The sequence below is a fragment of the Eurytemora carolleeae genome, unplaced genomic scaffold, assembly GCF_000591075.1.
Source record: "Eurytemora carolleeae unplaced genomic scaffold, Eaff_2.0 scaffold17, whole genome shotgun sequence".
NCBI lineage: Eukaryota > Metazoa > Arthropoda > Copepoda > Calanoida > Temoridae > Eurytemora > Eurytemora carolleeae.
The window spans coordinates 526,213-540,937 of NW_019396047.1; the positions used below are offsets into that span (position 1 = coordinate 526,213).

The 14,725-nt window shown below is 34.0% G+C and overlaps 1 protein-coding gene across 12 annotated transcripts in view; it reads left to right on the forward strand.

Annotated features, from left to right (window-relative positions):
- Window positions 1-14,126, forward strand: part of LOC111702754 (non-canonical poly(A) RNA polymerase PAPD5) — an 18,994-nt gene extending 4,868 nt beyond the window's left edge. For 2 of the 12 annotated variants that reach the window (XM_023474538.1, XM_023474563.1), the window contains exons 4-11: window positions 4,057-4,159; window positions 4,451-4,645; window positions 6,823-6,940; window positions 9,774-9,868; window positions 10,186-10,284; window positions 10,632-10,803; window positions 10,959-11,558; window positions 11,805-13,327. In XM_023474538.1, coding sequence (XP_023330306.1) covers window positions 4,057-4,159; window positions 4,451-4,645; window positions 6,823-6,940; window positions 9,774-9,868; window positions 10,186-10,284; window positions 10,632-10,803; window positions 10,959-11,558; window positions 11,805-12,289 — 1,867 coding nt within the window. In that variant the 3' untranslated portion in view covers window positions 12,290-13,327. Of the gene's footprint in view, window positions 1-4,056; window positions 4,160-4,450; window positions 4,646-6,822; window positions 6,941-9,773; window positions 9,869-10,185; window positions 10,285-10,631; window positions 10,804-10,958; window positions 11,559-11,804; window positions 13,328-13,854 lie in introns of those variants that run through there. The other 10 variants (XR_002765479.1, XR_002765485.1, XR_002765490.1 and 7 more) reach the window with 10 other exon arrangements.
- The last annotated feature ends 599 nt before the right edge of the window (window positions 14,127-14,725 follow it).

The following is a 14,725-nucleotide window of genomic DNA, read 5'->3' on the forward strand; positions in this document are numbered from 1 at the left end:
GGGGGGGGGGGGTAGTTTCTACGCATTATTTTACGGCGTAAATTTTATTTCTGAACCATCATCATTACCTGTCAGGGTTGGGGTGCATGGAATTGCGCACATAGCTGAAAGAATCTGATGAAATATAACTTGGTGATGCCTTTCTTATTAAATATTTTTTAATATATGATGGATGGTAATTTTTCTATTTAAATTTCAAAAAAGGGTAATTTTTATTCACATGTTTCCTTCAGTGTACTTTTTTATATAAAGGGTGACACCGGCAATATATGATAGTTTAAGTGAGAATGTAGTATTGTGAAGACATTTTTTAGGATTAACTTGAAACAAATAAAAACGTTTTAATGATGTATAATTAATGAGTTCAAGCACAAATTCGACATTGAAATTCATCCATTTGGGTGAAAAAATTATTTAAAACCGATTCTCAAAATCATCCTTCAAAAATGAGGATTTTATCTACGAGGATTTTAAAGATTAAATTTGTGCTCTTGCTGAACATATATTTACCGTAAAAACGTCTCATAGGTCTTAAATGAGTTTCCTCATACTTACGCTAACCTGGAGCTCAGCTTTCTGAATAAATGCCAGCATGGAGAGCTAAGCAAACAATTAAGAAAAATCATTTCATGCTTTTAAAAAGCCTTTTTATGATTAAAAATTGAAATATCAATCTTTGAGTATTTTTTGTTGTAGGAAAATTAATGATTCCTCAAACAGGCGAGACAAGGGGGGAGGTAAGACCCGCACCACCACCCCATTTTCCCTTTTCCCCCTCTCCTCTTCAATTACAAAACCTTTAATTGCGCCACCAGACTGTTTAGCGATCGAAACGAAGGAATAGCACCACACCCCGCCTTTGTAATAAAAACCAGGAAAATCGTAGAAAAATCCTAGCTCATCTGGTTTTTGTTTCTGCGTAAACTTCTTTGTTTAAAACCTGTTCAGTCTTCTTCAAAAATTAGAATGAGAATATATATTCAAGAAAGCATACCTAGGAACCCACTTGTTGTAGAATTCGTTGTTCTATATAAGTTCAAATCACGTCAGTACCAACTAACTTCTAATAAACTAGAAAGATTCTGTATTATAAAGTGGAAAACAGCTTGTTTCTGTGACTTTATTTATTTCTTGAATGAAATGTTTTTTTATTATTTGATTCCAGGTTTTTAAAATTATTTTTTTTAATAATAATTAATACTATATCTGTTCTATACTAATAATATATTTATTTTTAAATCGCATTTAATTTAATTTTAATCTTTCCTAAATTGGATTGTTTGAGTATTAAGATGAACCATTCAACGACGAAAGGCTTTTTTCCATAATAGAAAAAATGCTAGCTTTTAACCACATGTTAGTAGGATAAAATATAGATAATTGATTATAGTAAACAGGAATATTCTTTACTATTCTTCCAGATAAAAAAAGTTTTTAATGCTTTAGCTTGAATATGTTGCAAATCAATACTGTCATCAATTTCCTTAATTGTTACGCAGCTAGTTTTTTTTTGTCAAGTCATTGTTTGTTATTTCCTGTATTTGGTCTGTATAGTGTTAACGTCTAGAACCTGGAACATTTTTCCTCTGTATACGTCTAGTACCTGGAACATGTTTCCTCTGCATACGTCTAGAACCTGGAACATGTTTCCTTTGAATACGTCTAGAACCTGGAACATGTTTCCTCTCTATACGTCAAGAACCTGGAACATGTTTCCTCTCTATACGGCTAGAACCTGGAACATGTCTCCTCTCTATATGTCAAGAACCTGGAACATGTTTCCTCTATACGTCAAGAACCTGGAACATGTTTCCTTTGAATACGTCTAGAACCTAGAACATGTTTCCTTTGAATACTTCTAGAACCTGGAACATGTTTCCTTTGAATACAAAATGTCAAAGATTGTTTGTAATTCCTTTGTTTTATTCTTCGGTGTCCTAACCTGGCAAGTTGTTGAATTAATATTAACTGGATTTTTTAAATTTCATAAGCTTGTCCAAGGGGGGTGTAGGGGGAAGGTCCCCCCCCCCCTGAAAATTTCATTGTTCATTTGAATCTGAACGACAAAAACCTGCTCAGTTTCTGCTTTATTTTATATAACTATTAGGGAAATACGTATTTTGGATCCCACCTAGATCCTATTTAATAAACATCTCATATATTCCATCTTAATCAAATTTGAAAATTAACCTAAATTGTTTTCTTGCGGTTTAGTGCTCACTTTTTAAAAGAACTCTTGCCCTTTCTCTGTGTTAAAACGTGTACTAGAGGTAGCCCTGCTTGAATGCCAAGGTCACTGTGTAAAGCAAGGCACAGTTATGTTTGGGGCTGAAGTGGCGCAGCCTAGAAAACCAGGCCCTGAGAGGTTCCGTGCTTCTTGAATCAACTGCTTAAATTGTCTCGGGGAAAAGGATTAAGATTCAGAGATCAAGATGGTCCAAAAAAAACAACTTTTTATAGATAAGAAAACATTTGACAGGTCGAAATGATGTTTTCTATTTTTTTTTGGTGGGGGGTTAACTATGTGTAATTACTGCGAGTGCGACATCTTAGCCGTTTTATGCTTCCAGATATTAGATATTATATTCTTGGATACAACATTGTGTGAATGTTTTCTTTATTTTCATTAGTGTCGATGAACCGGAGGCTCAAGTACGTTTTCATGTACGTCTAAAGTGCGTAATTCATCATATTTTCGGAGGTTCTGCGTAACGACGCAGTTCTTTAGTTGGAATTGAAACGGTTGGAGAAAGGCAGAGGAGGTTTCAAACTCGCACATTGATCAATCTTCGGTTTGCCCTTTTAACATCAAGAAACACCCATTGATTGGTATTTATAAAATTAGTTTGATCTATATATATTTTTTTACTGGTTAATAGTACTATCCAAAGTTCTAAAATGAATTTAAATCAGCGCCTGCTCTGTAAAATTAAATGCAAAATCTTGGTTGTTGTATAAGTGCAATGCATAAGAAACTGGTAACTATATAAGCTGGCAGTCCTATATTCTCAAAATACAGACAATTCTCAGCTGCACTACTACATAAAATCAGTTATTTACTGGAGGAATTTATGTTATGACTATCTGTCCTCGTAGCTTCTCTAGAGTTAATTTTTCGCAAGACATGAGAATAGCAAGTTTTTTTGTTGATTATTAGAAATTAAAAACTTTGGTTTTCTCAATAACTATTGAAACTTTTGGTCATAAAAACCTGATGAATTTATAGTTGCAACTTAGAATAAAAATTCTTTTGAAAACATTTTCCTATTTTTAATATTTAAAATGAAAAGGAAAGGAAAATGTCAACAAACTGATTGATAAAAGACATTGAGCGTCAAAGACATGTTTTGCATTGATAAAAAAAATTGAGTCAATACATCTTTGCCAGACTTTTCAAATATATTTGTTTGTTTTTGATAGTCTTTTTATCTTGGTTACACAGTTTCATGTCAAACTAACTCATAGTAAGCAGGAAAAATGATTAATATTTCTTGTAAATATTCTAAATTTGCACTTTTTGACCCGTGTTAGGACGGAGGGTTGACTCATCCCTTGAATATTTCCCGGTCACTTCTCTGCATCTTCTCCCTGCTCTAGTAACTAATATAAAAATGTGATGATACTCCCTGTAGAATTTGGCTAAATCCCAACTCAATATACAAACGTATATATATTCATATATATGTTCTTTACTAGAAAACTACTGTCCTTGAACGTAAATCTTCGTAAACTAAAACCGTGTTTAATTTAAGAGGCTGAAATTGACTGAAAGAAAAATCATTTTTATATTTTATAAAACCAGAGAAAATCAACTCAATGAACACAAAGCTTAATTTCAATACATGAACAGCGTACACTGAAACATGGGAACTCCTACTACTGTCTAGCACCGATCAGGCGACTTCACTTAAATTTAAAATTATTATTCTTTTAAACATTGGGTAAGAAATCAAAAGAGAACAATTTTTAGTAAACCCTGTTTTCTCCGAGGCGTTTATTGCGGTAAGCAATTATAGAAACTTATAAAAATAAACTTTCTAAATTTTGTGTTTTTAGTGATATTGACCTTGTGGTGGTTGGGAAATGGGAAACTCTTCCACTACGAACCCTGGAAAAAGCCCTGCTGGACGCTAATATTGCAGACCCGGACACAATCAAGGTATAAAATAGATCTTCGTAGTTTGTTTATATTTCGCCGATTTTTCTGTTAAAATTGATTTACAACAACTGTCGACATTATTTTCCAGTTAAAATATTACATTTTAACCGTCTATAACCCTTTCCTGGGATCATGTGAGTTGTTATAATTAAATTGGGTCCGATCAAAGACTCAAAGTTAAGGATAAGTTATTTTATCCTCATAAATAGTTTCTAAAGAATGTATTCTACTGAAATATTTATATTAAGTTAATATCAACATTTTTAGTTTTCATTGTTAAAATCTGTTAAGGTACTGGATAAGGCGAGTGTTCCAATAATCAAGATCACGGACCGAGTATCCAGGGTAAGGGTTGATGTTAGCTTCAACATGGCGAACGGGTTGAGGTCGGTTGAATTGGTTAAACTCTACAAGAAGAGGTTTCCTCCGCTCTCTAAACTCATCTGTGTCCTCAAACAGTTCCTTATACAGAGGGATCTCAACGAGGTAAAAATATAAGGATTTTTTTTAATGAATTTAAAGTGCGTTCATCCTCATTCCTGCTTATTTATGTTTGTGTTTGTTTGTTTATCGGTTTACGACTGAACCGATCAGGCCTAATTTTTTGTGGTTAATTACGTTGACCCCAGGAACGTATTTTAGCCAGTTAAAATTTTCAAAACATTTTGATTTCTTAAAATTTGTAAATATGCAAATAAAGAAGAAGAAAATCTACGAAATTGATATTGTTTCAAAATCTACGAAAGGTCTGCAGAATGATCAGTAATAAAAGGCTAAGATTTTACCCAGAAAGAAGTGCCCTGTAAACCTAGTGTAAATAAATTTTACTACAGGGTGTCCCACGAAACATGACAGTATGCAGGACGACCTGAATGTCGTCTTGATTTTTGATATAATTTGCTGCGTTTATTTTTCAACCTAATTTTAGAAGTAAATTTCTAGAGATAATAATCACAAAATTTCCTTTGTCCTGCCATTTCCAAAATGTGGTCTGCCTTTTTTGTGCTTCCAATATTGCCCGAGATATGAAGAATTTCGTTCAGATTTCGACAATTTTGCTTTTATTTAACAAAATTGAAATCTGAACCAAACTCTTTATATCTCCAGTACTATTGAAAGCACAAAAAACGCAGACCACTTTTTGGAAATGCCAGGGCTAGGAGAATTATGTGATAGTTGTTTCAAGAATCATACATGTTAAAGTAGATAGAAGACTAAATGTCACAAATAAATTCAAATACCAAAGACGACTTTCAAGTCGTCTTGCTATTGTCATGTTTCGTGGGACACCCTGTATATGATATAAAGGATAAAAATATTGTTCCTCATTTTTTGTTCAATATTTTTACATTTCTAAGAAACATTAATATTTATATAGAATTTATTATTAAACTTGAGCAGGTGCAACTAAGTTCACACTTGTAACTTTCATCAAGCTTTGTAGATATTTTATAGGAAAACTCGTATTAAAAATATTTTCTGAAAAATATTAAAATTCTTGTAAAACAAATGGATATTAAAAAGATAATAAAACATTAACTTTTTAAATAAGTACTAGAACACTATCTCAAGAAAATATCTTATTAGAAACTAGACTAATCGCTTTATCTAGATCCAGAATCAAACCCGTTAAATCCGGAATCAAACCTCATAGATTTGGGACTAAAGCCCAACAGATCCATAATCAAAACCCCTAGATCTGGGAACAAAGATTTGGGGCGGTGGGGGGGGGGGGCAAAGATCCGGGATCAAAAACCCATAGTTCTCGCCTAACAGATCCGGGATCAAAAACATAGTTGTTGGCTGCCACTTCATAGATCCGGGATCCAAATCTAAATTGCGGGATCTAGATACCAGCGTAGTAGGTTTTAATATGTCAATCAAGTATTCAAGGTTTAGGTTTTTACTCCTTCGAATTGTTGCCTTGTGAAGACCCAGAAAACTCGACCGTGAAAACATTGAGAAAGCAGAACTATTCAACTCTTACTTTCTTTTAAGGAATTCTCCTTATAGAAAACTGGTTTTTTTTTTAATCTGTTTCTCCTCCCACTTTAAACCTGTTCTGTTTAAAGATTACTCCGTTTCTGTCTCGAGTTTTCAAGTAGCTTTCCAAAAGAGAAGCATGCTTATTTAACAACGATTTACTCTTTCATCCAGTGACTGATTAAAGACTTTAGATGAATGAGATGTATTTGGTTTTTTAACTTAATTATGGTTTCCTTATAAACGTGACACTCTGATATAAGCCTCAGACAAGAAAAGAGTGCTTTATAAGAATTTAACACTTTCCAAAATAGAAGAGTCACTCCACAAAAAAGGAGGGTTACTTACCTGAAACTACGTATACAGTCCCTTTAAGGAAGAAAAATAATCTACATTTGCAAAATATTCAGTATTTTCTAATAAAGAAAAATAACGATAGATCATTCCTGACTTGTATCCTAACTTCATATTACTAGGATTCTTCTAGTTTCGCCGATTTTCCCAAATGGATTTTAGTAATTTTAGAAAATATTTTTTGATATTTTGTTCACCTATTCACAAACAGATTGGTTTATCTGTTTTGATGTTTATTGAATTCAAACAAACCAACAGTCAAGTCAAATAAAATAAATAAATTGATATTTATGGATATCCTGATGTTCATGTTGATTCTATTCCAGGTGTTTACGGGAGGTTTGTCCTCCTACTGTTTAATCCTAATGGTTGTCTCATTCCTTCAACTTCATCCTAGACTAGACGCTTACTCCAGCTCAGCTAATCTCGGAGTTCTACTACTAGGTAACACTGAGGGGTGATTATTTACATAAATTAAGTGGAAAGTTATTTCGCTCTTGATGAAACTTTTTTCCCATTGAGAGATTAAAAACTGTCTTCTGCGTTTACCTTATAATTGAGAAATGAATTCTTCTGTGGAGGGGAAATATCGTTGAATGTTTTTAAATTGTTTGCCATTCGGCTCAGTTTGCTTTTCAACCCAGCCTAACGAAATGTATTTTAAAGGGAACGTTCACTTATTTGGATAATTTGAGGGTAAACTAAATAGCCAGTAGCTATTCATCGGTGTATTTTTCTTACTTTTCAAAGACAACTGTGGCCTGAGATTAAGCCGATTTATCATTCAGGATTCCAGCGCAAAAGAATAATACCTTTGCATATTGACTATTTGATGCATTTTGTCTTAGTCACGAATTTTAAAATTTACAAATATTAAACTGTACTATCTAATAGTCAATTGTAGATATCTTTAATGTTTTTCAAAATTATTTTTAAATTTTTTATTTTCAAAATATAACTTCTTTAAACATTTGACGGTTTGATACGTTTTCTCTACTTCCTCAGAAGTCCCTGTTATTAAATGAAAGGTTGGAATCTAGGAACCAGTTTGTCTGAGAGAGAAAGTCGTCTTTGTATAAACTTGTTAATTTGTTATATCGCGTTTGAACATGAAAAACGTTAATTTGTTGCTAATTCTAAAATCAAAAGTTTGTAGATCTTATCATATAATGGCTGCCACATAATTTCATTGAAATATGATAATTTTAGATTTTAGTCACTGAAAAGACGTTAAAATAGTGTCTATTCAAAGGTATACCTTTCCGTTGGAATTCTAAACGATAAATCGGCTTTTCCTCCGGTCATAGATATCTTTGGGGTCTGTCCTAGTGAACGATTTTTGGACCCCCCGGCACCCCGCGTCCCTCCTATTATTTTTGTACATGACGAAATTAGTAAATTAATATTTATTTATTATTATTTAGGGTTAGGTTAGGTTAAGACACTTTCCAAAAATCGTTCTCTAGGAATATACCTATCTTTGGAAAGTAAGACTAATACCGTAAAATTGCCCAAAAGAATGAACGGTCCGTTAAACGAGAAATTCCTGAAACATCATTTATCATGTTTTTTCCAGTTTTATAGGTCAAATACACTCGTGCATAATTTTATTTTTGGATATTAACATTAATTTCGTTCTTTTTCTATTATATGTCTCTTTTGGAATATTTAAAGGCTATTTTTAAGCCCAATCTTTGATTAGGAAGGTATAAGGATTATTTTTAAGTTGCAAACACAAATAGCTGTATCTCTAATAAGGTATTTAAAGGTTTTTTTAAGTTGCTAAGACATTAAGCCAGTGCAGCCCTATCTCTGATTAGATACTTTAATGGGCTATATGGCCATTTTTTCCCATATCAATTCTTAAAAGAATTATGTCTAAAATGGAGAAAATACGAATATATTATATATTACGTAGGAATTACTCTGATCCTCGGAACAGGATTCATCTTGTCGGTAAACCCTAACTCATAGGATCCACTGATTCACAATAGAACATTACACAACAGTATTCCTGCCTTCTCATGGTACTAGTTTATGCGCAGAATACAGCCTGGTGATCTGGTATAATCAAACTATACAGCAACAAAATATTTATCAATAGATTTAAACCACGCCCAACTATGTGCGCACAAATATGATTTAAAAAAGACAAGGATTTCTCTTCTAATATTTTTGTGCTCTCCTAGTATTGGATGCGTCCTTCTTCAGCGCTTGGCCCAGATCTGGTCTAAACAAAACCTAACCCCAAAAATATGTTTGGTTTTTATATGTGAAGCAACCCCCCTCTGAACAGAATTTTTTTTTTAATTGTTTCAGTTCAAAGCATATTTTTACTCGGAAAGAAAGAAATAAAATCTATGTTGTATTATGATTTATGACACGCTAGGATTGCAAAATAATTGTGGAGTTGGAACCATCATAGTTTGTTCAGCTATTTGGTAGTTATGATACCCAGACTTTGAAACTCATCGTGCAGATATTTAGATAAAAGAAACAATGTTTAAGAATCAAAATGCAGTTTATAAATTATATACTTCATCTATTTATTTATTTTTATTTAACAGACTCAAGATTTTGGTAACGCTGTGCAGTGAGGATTATGTTTGAGTTTAAGAACCAATAATCCTTAGTCACGTTCATTCATCTATTTATGATAGACCCAACCTTAACCAAACTATACAAAGGGTTGCAGAACCTGATCCACAAATATTAAATGTACACTCACACTTCAGTTTTCTTCTGTCAAGTTTTAAATCTCTAATTTTTTATCGTATTCGCATCTGCAAATGCAGTCTCTTAAGGGTTAAAACATTAAACTAATGTTCAAAAAACACGTCGTCTCTGATACTTAAGAATAAGAATTTATGGAATATTTGGATCCGTATTTAACATATATGTCCATCCTTTCTAACAATCGATGAATTGACATTTATTAAAACAAAGAAACATTCATTCTTAATTTTGTAAATGTCAATTAAATTCCGTGCACTAGTCTCATTTTGACGGCCCAAATATTAGAATTATACACATTTTCGGGTTGTCTGTTTGTAAAACTCGTCTACCGATCGGGCCCCAATAAAATTTGTGGTACCCATATGACCTCATGGGAAGGTATTAAGGGACCAGTTGAATACATGAAAAATAGCCTTAAATTGAAAATCCACTGTACCAGTTAAAAATGAAAAGATGTGAAATGTAACAGATTAAAAAAGGCAGCATAGTTTACTTGAAGAATAGTGGCGCGAAGCATACCATTTAGAACCTTGTTATTTAGAATTCTTCGAGCTGTATGGGCGTAACTTCAACTACCTGCACACAGGGATACGAGTAGCAGGGGAGGGAGAATATGTTTCCAAACAGGAGATACAGGTTAGATATTAGTCATTTTTAGCACTATTAGTGCATTATTGAAGAACAAACTACAAAATTAAAGCAAAACAAACAAGTTTTTAAAATCTTTTTGACTAGAAAATTTGATTTTTTTCAATTTTAACTGTCACAAAAACGTATAAACCCTTTCGTTAAAATGTTGGTACAAAACAAATTTATATCAAAGAAAACTGGGGGGTGAGTTACGGATCTGAGCGCAAAAAAAAGTTAAAACCCTTAAATAAAATATTAATGTTATTATCTTTAATCATTCTGTTAGCAAATTGTTTAATTTCCTTCATGTTGATTAATTACAGGATAGTATGCCTCCTGGTCATCGACCCAGCCTGCTTTGTATTGAGGATCCTCTTCAAGCTGGTAACGATGTTGGAAAATCAAGCTACGGCGCACTTCAGGTAAAAAACACAAGATGGGATAATTTTTAACCGATATATATTCCAGTTAAAGATATTTAAGTGGACTGCCAATGCTTAATTCGACAGTGGCATTGTCCGATTTACTAGAGTACCCTTACAAGGTTTGCCATGTGAACATGATATCAGAATTGTCAGGAATTAAACCATTGAACACATAGAATAATGACGAGGTAATCGACATTTTTGATAAAGGTTTTAAGGGTGCCGTCCTTACATGGAGGATCACTTGAAAATAAGTTAGCAGTGCCTTTAAATAAAAATAATAGTTTTGTGACAGTGATTGAAATTCAAGCTTTTTTACTAGTTACAAAAATAATTTATTTTAGGTGCGACAAGCTTTTGACTACGCGTTTGGTCAATTGACCCGCGCGCTTTGTCGTGGTGGCGCCTCTGCTAGCCCCACCTTACTCTCAAGGATAATACAGGTTGACCAGGCTACGCTGGATTATAGGGCCTGGGTCAAACAAACCTTTCCTCATTCTACACCGGAGGAACGAGGTAAATATACTTTCTATCTGTTCAGACCCTTTTAATACATTGAGTCTGAGGAGTATTTTATCTTTCAGTCTTCGTTTGTTTCTTCAGCTCCTTTTTCATTAAACCCTTTCAGTCGAAAAATGTTCAGTAAATTTTGATAATTCAATTTTTTTCAGAAGATTCTGTGTCTCCGGTTCCACCAATAGCAGAGGAGAAAACTAATCCAGAGCACCATATAAACCCTGAGGAGAGCTTACCTTCAACCTACCTAGCTCAAGATAAAGAGGACTCATCGTCGGAGAGTTCGGAGAGCTGTTGTTCTTCCTCACCGGAGAGAACATCTTCTCCGGAGCTTCCAGCTCGTCCTGCTTCCCCTACTCTGTCCCGGAGTACACCTGCCTCTGCTATGTCTATAAGTCCGGCGAATAGTGAGGTTGGAACCAGATCAATATCAAGGACGTCGGGACCCGCTCTTTCAGCTTCTCCCCCCACAGCACAATCTCAATCTAAACCTCAGTTTGCCACGCCCAAATCTAGACACAGCACATGGAGTAGGCGTGCCACTGGTCGGCAGGACAGGGCGGATCTTGACTTGAATTGGAGAGCATCCGCTTCGGGTCCTGCCTCCGACCGGTCTAGTAACAGTGGTGGAGAGAGTAAGAAAACTGAAGGCGGAGATAGAGCAGACAAAGATTGGAACTGGAGAGATCATGAAATATCAAAACCCCCTTCGGGGAAAGATAATAAGAAAAAAGGAGCAACAACTGAACCAATAGGTAATAATATGTTTATTAGCGATATTCTTAAGCTTCGCAGACAGGTTGCAATGATTAAAATAAAAAATATTGTGAAAATCAAACTCCTTAAGAAAATATAAATGAAACTTGTTAAAGGTCCCCCCGCCCCAAGAAAACATTTGGTAATACTTTTCTTAAAAAAAGATTAATTTTGTGTGATCAAGGATTTAGGTTTTCCCCTTTTTTGTGAGGTTACTGGACGAATTTATTTTGTAATTATTTCAGAGAAGAAAGAGGAACCATCCAAAAGCGATGTTACTATAGTGCAACCTAAATCTTCGGATAAAAGAATCCTGGATTCTAAACCCAACAAGAAAGCATCCGAGTCTAATGCTCGGAAGCAAGTTGAAACGGTTGGTGGGAGAAAATCCGAACCTCGGACAGGTAAAAGTTGTGAAGCCCCAGCTGTTGTTGAAAAAGGTTCTGGATCCAAACTAACCCCTATTGATGGAGGTTCCCCTGCCTGTGACGCTAAAAATGCTGGAAACGGGCGTTTATCTGATCCTTCCGCAACAACGAACAAATTTGTCGAACATCGAAGTGATTTTAGTCAAGTGAAACGGTCGAAACGTAAGAAGAAAAAACGCGACATGAACCAGAAAGAAACCTCCTCCAGTGAGTCGAATAAAAGTGAAATCAAATCGCAAAGCACGAAAAATCCCTCAAATCGTTTTTCCGGCGTTGCAGGACCTCGAATCCCCAAAAGGTGACGATGCGAGTGGTCGGGGCGGATCGCAGGGTGAGAGCACGCTCTCCAACTCTGCCTGCGAGTCCAGTCCCGAATCATACGACTTGGATGACTCGCAAAAAATATCGTTCAGTGTAAGCTATTTCAGCTGGAGTGTAAGTGACGAGGGAAGCGAGGATGAATGTGAAACTGTTACGATAAATTTAGAACGTCTCAAGATACGGAAATCTAGTCGGGAAAGAAACGAATCTAGATCACTTCACCCGTCCTAGCACATTTCATTTTATTGTTTAGCCTCTTGCCATTCCTTTCATTTTCTTCCATACACATTAGTAAATAACTGAAATACCTATTGTACTAGCCGTACACGGCATGATTCATTTACCTTCTTGAAGTATCTACCTATATTCCTGTTAATACTCAGAAGAGATTCAAGTAATATTGGGCAGGGAGTATATTTTCCTGAAAAATCACCCCTCCCCCCTCTTTTGATTTTTTTTTCAGAAGATAGGTAGGTTTGGCCTCTGTAGGGAAGGTATTAAACAGTAAATGTTTGAATCGAACAATTATTTTTTCCTCTCTGATTTTCTTCTTAGAAATCCTGGATTTTGAAAAACTTCCTTAATAAATACAAAAAGAATCCAATGTCTGTTTTAATATTTGCTTGTTTCAATCTCTTCTCTTTACTTCTATTTATTTCTATTCACATAACATGCGTACTATCGTTTGTAATGGAAGAATTTTACCTAATTATGAGACGAGAAAATATTAAATTTATCATGAAAAGATTACTCTAGACGGCTTAACTAAATTAATCCCTTGAGCATTTTTCTTTTATTTTGCAGACTAGCTTTCCGCGTTAAATTTCCATAATCACACAAAAATTTGGTCGCTCAGTAACTCTTCTGCCGTGTACTGTAATCATGTACACAATAACAATTTACGCTTGAATGTTTGTATAATGTAAACCTCTATGTATAATTTAATGTATTCAGATAAAATATTGTTTTTTATATAATTAATTAATCTGGCCTCTGTCATTTAAATCAAAGTTAATCAAGTACGGTACAAATTTAAAATCTTATTTAAAAGGAATTTTACTGCACCTTAAATGTTCAGTTTAGTATCTTGTTTTTAAAGCACAAGCTGAAGATGCTCATTAATATCAAATTATCAGTGATATGATTTTTTTTAATAAAACTTACAAAACCCCTAAAAAAAAGGCTCGGGTAAAAATTTAAGAAGTTTTCTCTTTGATCTCTGCTATAAAAACTACCATTGTTATATGTTACGGAATCAAGCTTAAAGTTACAGCATAAAAAAAAACACATTGTGATTTAGGAAAATTATTAATGAAATATTTACAGGTTTCGTTTACGCAAAAGTTTATTACTAAAGTAAATAGAGGAATAATTAATGTTTGCAATCAAATAAGAAACACATTTCGAAAAGTTCCCCGAATTTTTATCTTATTTTAAAATTAAATATTGTTATTGCCGACCAGTGAGTGAGGAACTGTTTGTTGAGCGGGTATAGATTTTATAACTTTACTAAACAGTGAAGAATAAAATGTATGAGTGCTCGTAGAACAATATTCACCTGAACATATAAAATCCTTACTGTAACCAGTTTAATTCTGAAATGAAAAAAGTCTCTGCAGATAAAAAAACTAAATAAAAAATCTCCCTGTATTTGATTTCATAGCGACACTACACCCTAAGGGTGTACCATGTACGTTGCACAGTGTATGTACTGCTTATGAGAAATAGTGATAAAAATCAATAATTCCCATTTTCCCTGATAAATTATGTTATACGTGCCAAAATAGCAGATTCTTTAATAAACTTAGTGCAATTTAATATTCATTTAGTTGTATGTATGTATCTACAGTGATGAGAGTTTACTTACAGGCTTCTTTTTCTATTTTTCATTTTATTTTCTAAATTCCATTTTGATGCATCCTCTTTATATAATTTCGTTCGCATTCAGATGTGAAGTCGAATCCAGCTCATTGATATATTATATAATTTTTTTTATCCAAACAATTAGAATATTTTTCTTCTTTGTTAATAATTGAAGGTTTTATGTCGGAATGGTTAAAAGGAAGTTAAGTTTTATGGCGAAATAAGTCTCGAGGGGGGAAATATCTTTCTATGGTGGAACAAGATGCTGTGACTGAATAAGTTCCTTTGAAGCTAGCAAATTCCTTTGACGGAATAAGTTTCTATGAGAAGGCCATGTCTATGACGGAATAAGTTCTAAGGAATAAGGTTCTATGGCGGAGTAAGTTTCTTTGAGGGAGTAATGTTCGTTGACGAAATTAGTTTTTAAGGGAACAAAGTATGATGTGGGAGAAATGTTCAATAATCGTTGGAGTGAGTTTCTATGAGGAATCAAGGTTCTCTGAGGGTGCAGGGTTCTATGGGAAGGAAGGTTCTATGATGGAGCAAGGTTCGCT